This window comes from Arachis ipaensis, chromosome B02 (genome assembly GCF_000816755.2).
Source record: "Arachis ipaensis cultivar K30076 chromosome B02, Araip1.1, whole genome shotgun sequence".
Classification (NCBI taxonomy): Eukaryota; Viridiplantae; Streptophyta; class Magnoliopsida; order Fabales; family Fabaceae; genus Arachis; species Arachis ipaensis.
Window position 1 is genome coordinate 1,831,110 of NC_029786.2, and position 17,067 is coordinate 1,848,176.

At 36.6% G+C, this 17,067-nt stretch overlaps 3 protein-coding genes across 5 annotated transcripts; all 3 read right to left on the bottom strand.

Moving 5' to 3' along the window:
- LOC107622447 (putative disease resistance RPP13-like protein 1) lies at nucleotides 2,555-7,547 on the bottom strand. Of its 2 annotated transcripts, none has more exons than XR_001616215.2 (2): nucleotides 3,243-7,547; nucleotides 2,555-3,109 (listed from the first exon to the last, which is right to left on the bottom strand). XR_001616215.2 is itself a non-coding variant. In XM_016324334.2 (2 exons), the coding sequence occupies exon 1, from the start codon at nucleotides 6,887-6,889 to the stop codon at nucleotides 3,311-3,313; it is 3,579 nt and encodes a 1,192-aa protein (XP_016179820.2). In that variant the 5' UTR covers nucleotides 6,890-7,547; the 3' UTR covers nucleotides 2,555-3,109; nucleotides 3,293-3,310. The 2 variants fall into 2 exon arrangements, 1 of the variants encoding a protein (XP_016179820.2); XM_016324334.2 differs by having other exon boundaries at nucleotides 3,293-7,547.
- On the bottom strand, nucleotides 7,680-13,071 carry LOC107622409 (putative disease resistance RPP13-like protein 1). Of its 2 annotated transcripts, XR_001616209.2 has the most exons (3): nucleotides 8,765-13,071; nucleotides 8,162-8,272; nucleotides 7,680-8,064 (listed from the first exon to the last, which is right to left on the bottom strand). XR_001616209.2 is itself a non-coding variant. In XM_016324292.2 (2 exons), exon 1 carries the CDS (start codon nucleotides 12,791-12,793, stop codon nucleotides 8,783-8,785), a length of 4,011 nt encoding a protein of 1,336 aa, XP_016179778.1. In that variant the 5' UTR covers nucleotides 12,794-13,071; the 3' UTR covers nucleotides 7,682-8,272; nucleotides 8,765-8,782. The 2 variants fall into 2 exon arrangements, 1 of the variants encoding a protein (XP_016179778.1); XM_016324292.2 differs by having other exon boundaries at nucleotides 7,682-8,272.
- On the bottom strand, nucleotides 13,900-15,842 carry LOC107626584 (putative disease resistance RPP13-like protein 1). Its single transcript, XM_016329488.2, has one exon. It carries the CDS (start codon nucleotides 15,562-15,564, stop codon nucleotides 13,900-13,902), a length of 1,665 nt encoding a protein of 554 aa, XP_016184974.1. The 5' UTR covers nucleotides 15,565-15,842.

Below are 17,067 nucleotides of genomic sequence, written 5' to 3' on the forward strand. Positions count from 1 at the left end.
GGTTTAGAAATACAATGATTTTGGGACATTGTAACTTGTGAGTGTTGTTCCTTATTAGTGCTAGATTAAACCAAATTATATATTGGTAATATTATATGGTTTAATTGATTAAACTAATGTGACACTAATTCAGTTAGCTATCTAAGTTGATCACCAACTTAGTTTTATTAATATTAGTGAAATTATGGTTTACCACAAATATTAATTTAATGACTCGGTTGCACAATTAATAATCATGTTATGAATTTGTTCATACTGTAGCCAGACCCAAAATGAATAAAGCCTCATCTAGAGATGAGATCCAAGCAACACTTGTCCGACCTCACACGACGACATCAGTTCAGTTCTACTTATCTAAATAAGTAACTAACTCCTAATATATCTCTTATAAATCTAGAAGGGAGATTTCAACAATTTCGCTAACAAAAAAGAACTCAATCTACTAGGAACTTGTTTAAACCCTTGCTAACTGAAGCATCGGTGTCCGAATTCGACTTGAAATACGAAACTCGCATAGCAATAACGTCACAATACCTGGCCGACTTCTTAGCCGAGTATACGGGAATCTAAGGAGACATATAGCCAAATACGTGAGTTTTTATTATCCAAGGATAGTTATTTACAATAAGTACTTACTATTTGTTGAGTTCCTCGTGCTATATGCTTCATATATCACAGGTAAGATCCAACTATGTCACTCCATTTTATGTCGTTATTAAAAATAACATGTAACTTATTTATCTTAGTTCTTGTAAATTTATAAAAGAAATATTTATAATGTTTTTATTTCATTTAGATTTGAATTGTTAGGTTTGCTAGGAATTTATTTCCTTCATCACTGGTTATAGCTTATTTTGGACAGTGACAATACAACACAAATTGCATTTTATTTTTAATCTTAACTCTTGATTGACTATGCAGTGTGATTGCAGGACTAGCACTTCGTGTGACCAATGGAATTATTGTCTTGGAGGTAATTTTGTTGCACAATTAAAACTTTTTCTTAGAAGCTTAATAATGCATGGCAATAGCGTGTGTGAATCAACAAAAATTATTCTGTTTGATCATAAAGATCCTTCCTGTGATAATGTTATGTATATATGGTCCAGACTCCAGAGACAAGATACTTAATTTATGTTAACATTGTACAATCATTTTTTTTCACTCTAAGGCATTACATGGGCACACTATGGCAATACTTAATAGCAGCACAAAATTAAAGAGAAGGCACAAAAATACAACACCAAAATTTAACGTGAGAAAAAATATCTCAGCTGTAAAACTTGAATAATCAAAACTTAGCATAAGTACTATCCTCTTTTTGGAATTTCTCAGCTGTAAACTATCAATCAGACTAAACTTGAAGTTTAAATCCACAAGCATGGTAGAAACTTTGATATCTCCATATACAAACAACAGGATGAAGAAATAAACAAGCCAGAAAATACTCAAAAGAATTTTCATCACAGATGTATTGATTAATTCATGTAAAGAACTCTAATAAATAGTTCATCACAGAGTTGGTTACCGTGGTTAATATACATCTCTTAAATTACAAGCATAGCCAATCATTGTGTGACACCAACAATTAGGCACATCACTGCAGTTTAAACATTCTAAAACAGTTATATTTTCAGTGCAATTAATTTACCTAGAAAATATCCTGATGGTAAATGATGTATAGATATATATTAATTTTTATTATGAAAGAATAGGATCTACATTCCAAAATTAGTGGTACAGTATAATTTATTGTTAATTATTGTTCACACTTGACACATAGTAAGCAAAAAGCATGGAGAATTTGAACAGTAGTTAAAAGAGAGGTGTTTGTTGAGGATAGTGGGATATATAGTAGATACTGCTAATGAAGCATAAGTTGTAGAGAATAATTTGATTGAATAGTTAAAATGAATATGTATATGTATGAATTTTTTTCAAAAAGAAGGTTTGCATTATCACAGTTAATTACCTGAGAGTCTGACATTGGCACAGCCCTGTATCAGTGTAAGTACCAAGAGATTAGTTCCTGTATACACCTATGGAAACCTTTTAAGCTAATCAATAATATATTTTAGCTTTGTTGAATATTGACATTTTTTAATCAATTGTGGAACTTTGGAAGACTAACTCTTATCCATTCATTTCTCCTATTTTGGTCTTTCATACTTGCTTTGTCATTTTTATTACTTCTGCAGCACAAGTATAAAAAATGATCCTAATGGATTTTTTCTTAATGAACTGAATTTCCTTTTGGAAGAGGATGATTCTTCTCTTTCATTTATTCAAGGAAGAGAGTAGTTCTTGTATACACCTATCAAAACCTTTTAAGATAATTAATAGTTGGTGCATTATTTTCAATATTCTTTGGTACAATCAAATTGAATTGCTTTTAGTTTCCTTTAATTCTTTTCTTTATTTTCTATAAAAAAGGAGAGAGAGAAAGCAGACAAAATGAAAGGTACATGGTATATTCAACCAAGCTAGACTCCAAGGCTTTATTTCCCCTACTTGTGTGCACATTTGGAATTTGGAAACATTAAGCTACTAGTTATATAGAATGTACCTCAATATAATTTATAGGCAAGATATTTAACATTGTAAAATGATCATTCATGATAGGAATAAACTAAACCTGTCAAAGGCATAATTTGGAAGCACCCAAACATAGTATAAGCACACTATGGCAATAGTTAATACCAGCAAATAATTGAAGATAAGACAGAACAACAGAACAACAAATTTTAATGTGGGAAAAAACCTCTCAATGTGAGATTAAAAAACCCACGGGAAGGTAAAAATTTTCACTATTTTCCAAATCAAAGCTACAAATAAGTCTCAAAACTTACAAGCACTACTAAGGATGCATGCAGAACTCCAGGTACAACAGACAATAGACGGCTGTTGCTTACAAACTTTTTGGCTAGAGAGCTCGGATTGTAGTCACACCTCAAAGTTGAAGGACTATGAATGAAGAACTCCAGGTAAACCAGAAAAGAATTTAACCATCCGATCATTCATTTGTTCAGGTTAATGCACTAATTGGGATGTAGAGGGACTCTCCAAAAAGTGTTTGCTTGGGCCTCACACAAAGGAAAATGATCATAACCTGCTTGATAAATACACAATGATGTATTATTCCTTTTTAGCTTCAAAAACAGAACGGAAAGGGACAAATTCAGCTTGAGAAGAGATTGACATCAAAATAATACAGAAATGCAAAATTTTACAGAAGTACTTACATGCTCACCAAGTTGCAATTGCCACAGAAACATGAATATTAGAGAATTACCTGCACAGAAATCTCTGTTTAGACGACTTGAATGGTTGGGATGTGAGAAATTTTGGGCCAAATCTGTTGATGCTTATTCTTGCAGTGTTCTTTCAGCAAATGACAGTGTTCAATTTTGAGTAGCAAGAGAGAGGGAGGCAGCTTTTCTCCTTCCATATTCTCCAGCTTTGGACACCAACGAATGGTCAATTGTTGAAGGGAGGTGAGGCGGAGAAGCTCGTTGCACTCCAATGTCTCCAGATTATGAAAGTATCCAATACGAAGAGTGGTAAGGGAGGGAAGGTGAGGGAGCGAACCCACCTCTGGGTATGACTTTATGTTCTCACACAAAGAACCATGAATGGTAAGATGAGTGAGGGCGTGCAAGTTGGGCATCCATGATAGATCCCTCATTTGTTGCTCACCAATTCCCCAAGAAAGTGATTTCAAGTTAGGCTGCAAACCACCCTCTGGCAATCTGCAAATGTTTGGGCAATCATATATCTCGAGGGACTGTAAACTTGGGAGTAGACTCTTCATATCACGTGGTAATGCCTCCAACTTTGAGCACCCACTGACATAAAGATGAGTCAAGTTGGGTGCAGCCAGTCCTTCTCCTGCAAATGACACTAATTTGTCGCACTCAATGATGGTGACTTCTTTAAGAGCAGCGTGTGGTGCCTCTGACATTGACACTGATTCCAGATTCCTACACCTGAATATGTTGAGATTCTTGAGATTGGGAAAGACATCCAACGACAAGGAGGTCAGTGAATCACAGCTGTGTATTCGTAGGTCTACCAAATCATATTTCTGCTGCTGTAGCTGGGGGAATTCTAGTTTTCTACACCTCTGGATGAATATTTCTGGGAGCCAACGTAGATGGTTGATGCTGATCTTTGCGTTAAATGCAGACTCCATCACAGATTCACTTCCCCCAATTGATAAAGTATCCTCATCAAGATACATGGCCACGGTGGGCAAAGAAGAAACTATTCTGAAGAATAGCCGATTAAGCATCTCTTCCTTCAACATCGGGCAATTTCTTATTTCAAGCTTTCTAAGTTGAGGAAAAGCTTTTGAGTCAGGTAAGTGCCATTCCTTCCAACATGCCATGTTATAAAATACCAAAGTCTCCAGTGAGGGAAACGGTGCAATATGCGAAGAATGATGATCTCCTTCATTCTCGTAAAACTCCTCGCCAATACTCCTCAGCTGATCCAAACCTTTAATGCGCAGGGACTTAAGAGATGGCAGCTGTCCAAGTGAAGGCAGCATGCAGCAATTCTTGCAAGACTCTAGAGATACACGTGTCATGTTTTCGTAGGAACAGTTCCCCAACCAATCTGGAAATATTGTACCCTTGTATCCCTCGATTTTCAACTCTTTCAACCCTTTATGCGGTTGCAAGTTATCGAGCATGTCTCTTTCTTTTTGAGTACTTGAAACCAAATCTTCACCTGAAGACCATTTTAAACATAATTCATCAATGTGCTTCTTATCCATTATCTTTGCCCTCTTTGCTTCTTTAACATCAACAATATTCTCCATCTTCTTAATCTCGAGGGATCCGTGAAGATTCACTAGCCCTCCTAGCTCCTGGATTCCATTGTCTTCGTGCTTGCCAACCACAAAGGAACTTAAAACATGCAACTGATTCAATTTGCTCATTTTTCTGGGCATTTCTTCCAAAGCAGTTTCTCTAATATCAAGATGGCGCAAACTCACAAGATTATGCAAACCACTAGGCAGCATAGTTAGCTCATAACAACGACGTAACTTCAATGTTTGCAAATTACACAAGTTGCACAAAGACTCTGGCAATGTCTTAATATCAGTCCAAGAGAGATCCAAGTAACGCAGATAGATGAATTCTCCTATTAAATTAGGCACCTCATCAAGTTTTGTAAGGGATAAAACTCTCAAGTATTTACACTTTGATAATATCTCACATGTTGCCGTTTCAATGTTGCAGTTGGGAGATGAGAAACCGCTAAACAATAATGTTCTCAAAGATTTTACTTTAGAAATAGAATTATAAAGTTTTGAGCTACAACGACGTAAATCTACACGCAAATGCCGAGTCTGAATCCTTATCTCCTCCTCTTCACCAAGTTCTTCTGAGTTGCAATAGAAATCTCCAGCAAGGAATATTGCTAAATCATGCAATAGATCATGCATCACAAAATAATCATCACCGTCTTTAATCTTCGTGAAAAATAATCTGGAAGTTAGTTCATCAAAACACTCACAACCAACTTCTTCTAAACTCTCTCCTCTCTTTGGTGGTGGTAAAAGATCTTCTGCTATCCACAAAAGGATTAATTGATCTTTTACAAATTTATAATCCTTGGGAAATAAAGTACAATAAACAAAACAACCCTTTAAATATATAGGAAGATGGAAGTAACTTATAAGTAATGCTGGAATAATCTTACTCTTCTCCACCGAAAATCCCCAAATATGACTCATTAGTATCTTGTTCCATTCCTCGACATCATGCTTTGTACGTAACAAGCGACCAAGTGTTTCTGCAGCTAATGGCAAGCCATCACACTTCTTGACAATCTTTCTACCTATTTCTTCAAGTGCTGCTTTCCCATTTGATTCTGTAAAAGATGCATTTTCTGCAAACACTGACCAACAATATTCCTCTGACAACTTCTTGAGAAAATAAGGGCGACAATTTTGAACTGCGGAAGCAACATTTTCCTCCCGAGTAGTCAGAAGAACAATACTTCCCTTATTCCCATTTTGTTGGAAAGGGGTCATAAAATTACTCCATTTGTCACCATCATCACTCCAAACATCATCCAGAACAATAAAGAACTTCTTATTGGACAATTCTTCTTTCAAAGCATTTTGAAGTGAATTGAAATCATCGAGACTACAAGTACCTCCATGGAGCTGCTTTATGACATTCCTTGTAGTCTCAACAACTTCAAACTCCTCCGAAACACAGACCCATGCTTTCAGATCAAATCCCTTCATGAACTCCCCTTCATTGTTGTACAGCCATTGGGCTAAAGTTGTTTTACCAACCCCACCTATGCCAACAATAGCAATCACAGACAAGTGGTGCTCATTGTTGCCATTCAGCATCTTCTTTAAGGCCTCCTGGTCATCCTCCCTGCCATACACATGCCCTTTTACAAGAGAAGTGGACGGAGTCCTCCATGATGAGCTACCAGTGGGAATCTTTTCAAGACCAAGGAAATCTTTTTGTTTTCCAAGATCCTCAATTCTTCTAACCACCACTTCCATCTTGTCTACCATCTCCCTATCTCGGTTGATGAAGAAGCTAAGGGACCAGGAAGAACTTGCATTCTTTTGAGTGGTGGCTTTGAGGAGGACAGCATCGAGCAAGTCCTCAGCACAGTAAACAGCATCCCGGAGACTATCGAGCCACTTCCTCACCAATGGCTTACCGAACTGCTTCAACTCAGCATCAGCAACAAGAGCTTCAGCACCCAACAGAGCAGTCTTCAGCCTTTCAACCAAGTCAGGGCCAAGCTTCTTTCCCAGGACCAAGTTGACCGCATCTTTTGTAAGGAGCCTGTCAAAGACAACATTAATGAAGCCAGAGAGGAAAGCTCCACCAACAAGTGCACCAGCCATGATATGATCTCAACAACAACAGAAAAGTGAATGAATTTGCAGAGAAAGGTAAGAGAACAATGGTTGCAGGGGGTAGTGAACTCAATAATAGATGGGTTCAAAGAAGGTAACTATAAAAAATTCAGTATCGGTGGAGTGCTTAGCTAGCTTTGCAATCAATCATGGTCTTATGTTAATAATATAAAACTAAGGAGCATGAATCTGCATATCAATCATGGTCTTATGTTAATAATATAAGTTAAAATGTGTTGGCAATAGACGTTGACTTTCACGCCTTCACGTGATGATAGCTAGCTTATCTATGAGGTTGCTTTAAAAAATATGTGATGCTTTGGGACTAATAATTTTTGTATTTTAACTCAGTACAGCATTAGGCGCTCATGATGATTCTTTTATTGGATTGCTGCATGTAAATATTATCTTCTTGTCAGAGAAATACAGATAAAACCAAGAGATCTTTCCAAAGAAAGTGGCATATACAAGCTACATAACCAACAGTTAAAATTCTTCTTTGGAAGGTACATCACAATTGAATTTTATCAGTATGTGCTGAGTCATACTCATAAGTCATAACTCATTCACACCTTTCTTGAATCTTCCCAGAAACTGCATCCCTTTAGGCTAAGGCAATGTTTTGCATTTGGGAGGAAATAAATTATCTTTCACTCTAAGAATGGAGGGAATAAATTAAACCTGTCAAAGGCATAATTTGGAAGCACCCAAACATAATATAGGCACACTATATATGGCAATAGTTAATAGCAGAAAAATATTGAAGAGAAGGCAGAAAAATAGAACACCAAAGTCTTATCCAAATGAAAGTTACAAAGATGTCTCACAACTTACAAGCACTAATAATCATACATGCACAAGGGCACAAACACATCAACAAAATGAAATCAATGATGCTTGTTTACAGACTTTCTGCCAGTCCTACTTGAGAGCTCAGATCACAACCACACCTCCAAATTGAAGAACTATGAGTGAAGAATCTCCATTCAAACAAGAAAACATTTGACCATCCGATTTTTCACTTGATGAGGTTAACACACTAAAAGGAACATAGAGAGAGACACTCCAAAAAGTGTTTGCTTGGGCCTCGGACAAAAGAAAATTATCAAAACCTGCTGATAAATACGCGATGATGTGCTCAACATTGTTGCATTTTATTTTAGCTTCAAAAACAGAATTGGTAGGGACAAGTTCAGCTTGAAAAAAAATTGACTTCAAAATAGCAATATCCCAATGGAAAATTTTACAAAAAGTATTTACATGCCGACCAAGTTGCAATTGCCATAGAAGCTGCCTAATGCACATTTTAATGGTTGAATCCATAAAGAAAGCAGATCCATCACCATCTTTTCTCCGGCAATATTCTCCAACCTGAAGTAAATTGTAAAGAGGAATAGAGTAAGTATACCAACCTGAAGCTAAAACAGAAATCACTTATTTTGATTCTGAACATATTAGTTCAGTTTACCCAAGGTAATGTAGATATGTTTGTATTGTATAAAGATTATGTTGTGCTGAAATCTTTGCCATCTGGGTACTTGTTCCTCAATAGAAGCTACCAGCAGAAGATGGTAAAAAGTAAAAACAGCAAATTTGATTCATCCATTTGTTTAACGGAAATGTTTGGTAACCAAAGAAAATCAGCCAAAAACAGCCATAACTTGCCTTATTTAGCATTCATTAATTGTTGCGATAATTAATTAATGCTAAATATGGCAAGTTCTGGCTGTTTTTTTTTTGTTTAATATGTCTAACGAAATTCTCAAATGCCGGATACACAAAATAAGATACTTACTGTCTTTCAATTTTCATTTCATGGTAATTAATTCTTATGCATGTGTAACGTGAAGATGAGAGAATTACCTGCTCAGAAATCTGTATTCAAAAAACTTGTTGGCCATTAACTAGAATGGTGGGAATGTGGGAAATTTTGGGCCAAATCTGTTGATGCTTGTTCTTGCAGTATTCTCCCAGGAAACGACAATTTTTAATTTCAAGTAGTAGGAGAGAAGAAGGCAGCTTTTCTCCTGCTATATTCTTCAACTTCGGAGCGTATATAATGTGTAAATGCTGGAGGGAGGTGAGGTGGAGAAGCTGGTTGGACTCCAACGTCTCCAGTTGCTGAAAACCCCTGAGATACAGAGTAGTAAGGGAGGGAAGGTGATGCAGTGAACCCACGTCTGGAAATGGCTTTGTGCTCTCATATTTATCTCCATACATGGTGAGATGAGTGAGGGCGTCCAAGTTGCTGATCGACGATAGAGTCCTCCATGGTCCCCCGATAGCAAGCTCTTTCAAGTTTGGTGGAAAACCCCCCTCTAGAATCGGGATACAATGCACGTAGAGAGAGTGTAATTTGGGGAGAAGAGCATTCATTTGATACGGCAATGCCCCTAACTTGTAGCAGTATTGGACATCGAGATTTGTCAAGTTCGGTGCAGCCAGTCCTTCTTTTGGAAATGACACAAATGAGTTGCAGTGATGGATGGTGAGACTTTGAAGAGCAACCAGTTTTTGCCTTGGAAATGACACAAATGAGTTGCATTGACTGATGATGAGACTTTGAAGACTTTGAAGAGCAACCAGTTCTTGCCTTGGAAATGACACAAATGAGTCGCATTGACTGATGGTGAGACTTTGAAGAGCAACCAGTCCTTCTCTTGGAAATGACACAAATGAGTTGCAGTGATGGATGGTGAGACTTTGAAGAGCAACCAGTCCTTCTCTTGGAAATGACACAAATGAGTTGCAGTGATGGATGGTGAGACTTTGAAGAGCAGCCAGTTCTTCTCTTGGTAATGACACAAAATTGCGGCATCCTTGGATGGTGAGACTTTGAAGAGCAGCATGTGATGGCTCTGACATTGATACTGATTCAAGATTTTTACACTCGAGTAAAGTGAGAGTCTTGAGATTGGGAAAGGCATCCAACGACAACGAAGTCAGTGAATCGCAGCTGCTACTAATGTATAGCTCCACCAAGTCACATTTCTGCTGCTGTTGCTCGGGGAATTCCAGTTTGCTGCAGTTGATGGCTGCCAGCCATTTCAGAGATTTGGGTAAACAATTGCCCGGAAAGGATATAGCAAATGAACACCCAGAGATTTTTATTTCTTGGAGACAAGTTTGACGGTCGATGCATATTGCCTTAAGTGCAGACTTCACGGATTCAGTTCCGCTAATTGATAAACCATTGCCATAATAACTGTAGAACTCATCTCCCTCTCCCAGTATCTCTAGTTGTCGAGTTTTGGAAACATCTGACAAAGAAGAAAGGGTTCTCAAGAATACCTGATGAAGCATCTCTCCCTCTAACATTGGACAGTTGCTTATTACAAGCTCCCTGAGTGGAGGAAAATCTTCAGAGTCAGATATGTGCCACACCTTCAAGGATGGCATGTTATAAAATTTCAATGTCTCCAGTGAGGGAAATGGTGCATATGGCAAAGAATGATGATCGCTTTCACTCTTGTAAAACTCCTTGCCAACACTCTCCAGCTTATGTAAACTACTAATCCTTAGAGACTTGAGATGTGGCAGTTGTCCAAGTGAAGGCAGCATGCAGCAATTCATGCAATACTCTAGAGTAATACTTGTCATATACTTGTAGGAACAGTTCCCCAACCAATCTGGAAATATTGTACCCTTGTATCTATTGATTCTCAACTCTTTCAATTCATAGTGCGGTTGCAAGTTAACGAGGATGTCTCTTTCTGTTTGTGTGTTTGAAACCATATCAGCACCTGGAAACCATTCCAAGCTTAATTCATCAATGTGCTTATCCGATATCTTTGCGCTCTCTGCCTCTTTCACATCAACAATATTCTCCAACTTCTTAATCTCAAGTGATCCATGAAGATTTGGAAGCCCTCCTAACTGTTGGATTCCATTGTGTTTATGCTTGCTGACGACAAAGTAATTTAAAGTTTGCAATTGATTCAACTTGCTCAGTTTTCCAGGCATTTTTTGCAGAGAAGTTTTTGTAATAACAAGATGCCGCAAACTCACAAGATGATGCAAACCACTAGGCAATGCAGATAGTAAACAACAATGCAACCGCAATGTTTGCAAAACACGCAAATTGCACAAAGACTCTGGCAACTTCTTACTATGATAATGAGAGAGAGTGAGGTAGCGCAGATGGATCAATTTTCCCATTGAATCAGGCAACACATCAAGTCTTTCAAGGGATAAAACTCTCAAGTATTTACACTTAGATAATATTTCATGTGTTGCCATATCATCGGTGTTCTTAGAAGAGCAGAAATCTTCAATAAGCAACAATGTCCTTAAAGATTCTACTTTAGAAATAGAATTATAAAGTTTTGGGCTACAACGACTTATATTTACGCACAAATGTCGAGTCTGATTGCTGATCTCCTCTTCACCAAGTTCTTCTGAGTTGCAATAGAAATCTCCAGCAAGAAATATTGCTAAGTCATGCAAGAGATCATGCATCACAAAATAATCACCATGATAATGAATCTTTGTGAAAAATAATCTGGAAGTAAGTTCATCAAAACACTCACAACCAACTTCTTCTAAACTCTTTCTTCCCTTTGAGGGTGGTAAAAGATCTTCTGCCATCCACAGAAGGATTAATCCATCTTTCTTAAAATTATAATCTTTGGGAAACAAAGAACAATACACAAAACAACGCTTTAAATGTGCAGGGAGATAGAAGTAACTAATGAGTAATGCTGGAATTATCTTACTCTTCTCCACAGAAAATTCCCAAATATTACTCGTCAGTATATCTTTCCATTCCTGAACATCATGCTTTGTACGTAACAAGCGTCCAAGTGTTTCTGCAGCTAATGGCAAGCCACTACACTTCTTGACAATCTCTCTGCCAATGACTTCAAGTTCTGCACTTCCATTTGATTGTGGAAAAGACGCATTGTCTGCAAACACTGACCAACAATAGTGTTCTGACAACCCTCCGAGAAAATAAGGGCGACAGTTCTGAACTGCTAAAGCAACATTTTCCCCGCGAGTAGTTAGAAGAACAATACTTCCCTTCTTCCCATATTGGAAAGGGGTCATAAAATTACTCCATTTGTCACCATCATCACTCCAAACATCATCCAGAACAATGAAGAATTTCTTGTTCAACAATTTTTCTTTCAAAGTATGGTGAAGTGAATTGAAGTGCTCAAGATCTTTAGTACCTGGAGAGATCTCCTTTATAACATTCTTTGTAGTCTCAGCAACATCAAAATTTTCTGAAACACAAACCCATGCTTTCAGATCAAATCCCTTCATGAACTCTTCCTCATTGTTGTACACCGATTGGGCTAATGTTGTTTTACCAACCCCACCTATGCCAACAATAGCGATCACAGACAATTGATCCTTATTGTTGTCATTCAACATCTGGACTAAGGCCTTCTTGTCATCTTCCCTGCCATACACATTCCCTTTTACAAGAGAACTGGATGGAGTCCTCCATGATGAGCTACCAGTGGGAATCTTTCCAAGACCAAGAGAATCTTTTTGGTTTCCAAGATGCTCTATTCTTGTAACCACCTCTTCCATCCTATCCACCATCTCCCTATGCCGGTCCTTGAAGAAGCTAATGGACCAGGAAGACCGTACCTTTTTTCCAGTTTTAGCTTTGATGAGGACAGAGTCGAGCAAGTCGTCAGCACAGTAAACAGCATCCCGGAGACTATCGAGCCACTTCCTCACCAATGGATTGCCGAACTGCTTCATCTCAGCATCAGCAACAAGAGCTTCAGCACCCAACAGAGCAGTCTTCAGCCTTTCAACCAAGTCCGGACGAAGCTTCTTGCCCAAGACCAAGTTGACAGTATCAGTTGTAAGGAGCCTGTCAAAGACAACGTTAATGAAGCCAGAGAGGAAAGCTCCACCAACAAGTGCACCAGCCATGATATGATCTCAACAACAACAGCAAAGTGATCGGATTTTCAGAGAAAGGTAAGAGAACAATGGTTGCAATGTAGTGAACTTGATCGAGTAGTTTTCTTAATCAAGTGTAAAAAGGTGTCAAGCAAGTCTTTGAGGTAACTTAAAATAATTCAAATTTCAAAGTAATGGAGTGCCCACCTAGCTTTGTTTAATTCATCTTTTTAAATTTTTGTTTGAATGATGAAGCAAGTTATTAAAAGAAAATAGCAACAAATTTATTTTATTTTTTTAAAAGAAGATTTTTCTGCACACTATGGTAATAAAACTATGAGTAATGCTACACATTTAGATTTTTTTATGAACTAGTCTAACTAAATTAAAAAATAAAACTTAAATTAATGCTAGTTATAACTGCTTTTTATGATGTTAAATAAACTTGATTAATAAAAAGACTTAAATATATGGCATTTTTCTAAAATAATTTAAGGTTCATAGACATTGGTTCCCGCCAAAATTAGTTGGCCAAAAGACAAAGGCAATTGACTCAGAGTCTCCGTGGTAACATTAAAAAAATTGTTAGTGTGAAATGTCTTGCAGGCTCTTAATTATAACACTATACTTTTTAGTTTTTAATTGCTATTGTTAATTGTTAATTGTTATTTTGGAATGTGCAACGTTATTGCATAAAACCTTTAATCGTATCCTAACAAATTTTTGAAAGACGCGTGGAAAGTTCCACCCAACTTTTGAAGGACCAATGGAATTATAGTCTGTATGGAAAATTTTTTGTTAAAAATCATATGATTCATGAGCTGTTTATGGTTCATATTCATAATAAAATAATGATGCTGATGCTGCAATGTTAACTTTCTTAATACTGATTAATTAAGGATTTAAGGTCTAGTTTTTCTTTTCTTATTCCCTTTGAAAATTGTTTCTAACAAACATGACTTCTATTTATTTATCTATTAGTAATATATTAAAAAATTAAAAATTGTTGAGTTAAAAAATTAACTAAATTAATTAGTGATGACAAATATTATTTAATTGGACAAAATAAATAATTAAATGTTGATTGTTTATAATTATATGAAGCTAATTATTTATTGTTATAGGTCAAAATCAAATCAATACTGCAGCCCAAATTGAATAGAAAATAAAACAAGGCCGATGCCCAAAAGGAAACAAAGATAAGAAATCAAAACGGGCCAAATGAAGTGATCTAATCCAAGCCCGATTTGATATTCAGCAAGCAAATTTCGAGTCTGATTGCTGATCTCCTCTTCACCAAGTTCTTCTGAGTTGCAATAGAAATCTCCAGCAAGGAATATTGCTAAGTCATGCAAGAGATCATGCATCACAAAATAATCACCATGATAATGAATCTTTGTGAAAAATAATCTGGAAGTAAGTTCATCAAAACACTCACAACCAACTTCTTCTAAACTCTTTCTTCCCTTTGAGGGTGGTAAAAGATCTTCTGCCATCCACAGAAGGATTAATCCATCTTTCTTAAAATTATAATCTTTGGGAAACAAAGAACAATACACAAAACAACGCTTTAAATGTGCAGGGAGATAGAAGTAACTAATGAGTAATGCTGGAATTATCTTACTCTTCTCCACAGAAAATTCCCAAATATTACTCGTCAGTATATCTTTCCATTCCTGAACATCATGCTTTGTACGTAACAAGCGTCCAAGTGTTTCTGCAGCTAATGGCAAGCCACTACACTTCTTGACAATCTCTCTGCCAATGACTTCAAGTTCTGCACTTCCATTTGATTGTGGAAAAGACGCATTGTCTGCAAACACTGACCAACAATAGTGTTCTGACAACCCTCCGAGAAAATAAGGGCGACAGTTCTGAACTGCTAAAGCAACATTTTCCCCGCGAGTAGTTAGAAGAACAATACTTCCCTTCTTCCCATATTGGAAAGGGGTCATAAAATTACTCCATTTGTCACCATCATCACTCCAAACATCATCCAGAACAATGAAGAATTTCTTGTTCAACAATTTTTCTTTCAAAGTATGGTGAAGTGAATTGAAGTGCTCAAGATCTTTAGTACCTGGAGAGATCTCCTTTATAACATTCTTTGTAGTCTCAGCAACATCAAAATTTTCTGAAACACAAACCCATGCTTTCAGATCAAATCCCTTCATGAACTCTTCCTCATTGTTGTACACCGATTGGGCTAATGTTGTTTTACCAACCCCACCTATGCCAACAATAGCGATCACAGACAATTGATCCTTATTGTTGTCATTCAACATCTGGACTAAGGCCTTCTTGTCATCTTCCCTGCCATACACATTCCCTTTTACAAGAGAACTGGATGGAGTCCTCCATGATGAGCTACCAGTGGGAATCTTTCCAAGACCAAGAGAATCTTTTTGGTTTCCAAGATGCTCTATTCTTGTAACCACCTCTTCCATCCTATCCACCATCTCCCTATGCCGGTCCTTGAAGAAGCTAATGGACCAGGAAGACCGTACCTTTTTTCCAGTTTTAGCTTTGATGAGGACAGAGTCGAGCAAGTCGTCAGCACAGTAAACAGCATCCCGGAGACTATCGAGCCACTTCCTCACCAATGGATTGCCGAACTGCTTCATCTCAGCATCAGCAACAAGAGCTTCAGCACCCAACAGAGCAGTCTTCAGCCTTTCAACCAAGTCCGGACGAAGCTTCTTGCCCAAGACCAAGTTGACAGTATCAGTTGTAAGGAGCCTGTCAAAGACAACGTTAATGAAGCCAGAGAGGAAAGCTCCACCAACAAGTGCACCAGCCATGATATGATCTCAACAACAACAGCAAAGTGATCGGATTTTCAGAGAAAGGTAAGAGAACAATGGTTGCAATGTAGTGAACTTGATCGAGTAGTTTTCTTAATCAAGTGTAAAAAGGTGTCAAGCAAGTCTTTGAGGTAACTTAAAATAATTCAAATTTCAAAGTAATGGAGTGCCCACCTAGCTTTGTTTAATTCATCTTTTTAAATTTTTGTTTGAATGATGAAGCAAGTTATTAAAAGAAAATAGCAACAAATTTATTTTATTTTTTTAAAAGAAGATTTTTCTGCACACTATGGTAATAAAACTATGAGTAATGCTACACATTTAGATTTTTTTATGAACTAGTCTAACTAAATTAAAAAATAAAACTTAAATTAATGCTAGTTATAACTGCTTTTTATGATGTTAAATAAACTTGATTAATAAAAAGACTTAAATATATGGCATTTTTCTAAAATAATTTAAGGTTCATAGACATTGGTTCCCGCCAAAATTAGTTGGCCAAAAGACAAAGGCAATTGACTCAGAGTCTCCGTGGTAACATTAAAAAAATTGTTAGTGTGAAATGTCTTGCAGGCTCTTAATTATAACACTATACTTTTTAGTTTTTAATTGCTATTGTTAATTGTTAATTGTTATTTTGGAATGTGCAACGTTATTGCATAAAACCTTTAATCGTATCCTAACAAATTTTTGAAAGACGCGTGGAAAGTTCCACCCAACTTTTGAAGGACCAATGGAATTATAGTCTGTATGGAAAATTTTTTGTTAAAGTAAAAATCATATGATTCATGAGCTGTTTATGGTTCATATTCATAATAAAATAATGATGCTGATGCTGCAATGTTAACTTTCTTAATACTGATTAATTAAGGATTTAAGGTCTAGTTTTTCTTTTCTTATTCCCTTTGAAAATTGTTTCTAACAAACATGACTTCTATTTATTTATCTATTAGTAATATATTAAAAAATTAAAAATTGTTGAGTTAAAAAATTAACTAAATTAATTAGTGATGACAAATATTATTTAATTGGACAAAATAAATAATTAAATGTTGATTGTTTATAATTATATGAAGCTAATTATTTATTGTTGCAGGCCAAAATCAAATTAATACCGTAGCCTAAATTGAATGGAAAATGAAACAAGGCTGATGGGTTGATAACACAAACAAAGCCCAAAAGAAAACAAAGATAAGAAATCAAAACGGGCCAAATGAAGTGATCCAATCCAAGCCTGATTTGATATTCAATAAGCAAATTCCCTCTCACTTGCTTTCACCAACTCAACGTACACTTTTGCCTGCTTTGGTCAGAACTCAAAGAAAGTGAGAGAAAACTTCTTCCCTAAGCTAATCATCAAAGAAGCAAGAAAGAGAAAGACTAAGCTTGAAAGGCAGAAGTCTAATCAACCATTTCAAACCAAATCAAGCTTAGGTAAAGGTTAAAGGTAACCCATTTCCTTATACATGCATCAGAATATTAGATATTCTTCTCTTCATC

Bases quoted from the DNA above. Each gene is read 5' to 3' on its own strand.
- LOC107622409 (XM_016324292.2), bottom strand. From the start codon at position 12,793: ATGGCTGGTGCACTTGTTGGTGGAGCTTTCCTCTCTGGCTTCATTAAC.
- LOC107626584 (XM_016329488.2), bottom strand. From the start codon at position 15,564: ATGGCTGGTGCACTTGTTGGTGGAGCTTTCCTCTCTGGCTTCATTAAC.
- LOC107622447 (XM_016324334.2), bottom strand. From the start codon at position 6,889: ATGGCTGGTGCACTTGTTGGTGGAGCTTTCCTCTCTGGCTTCATTAAT.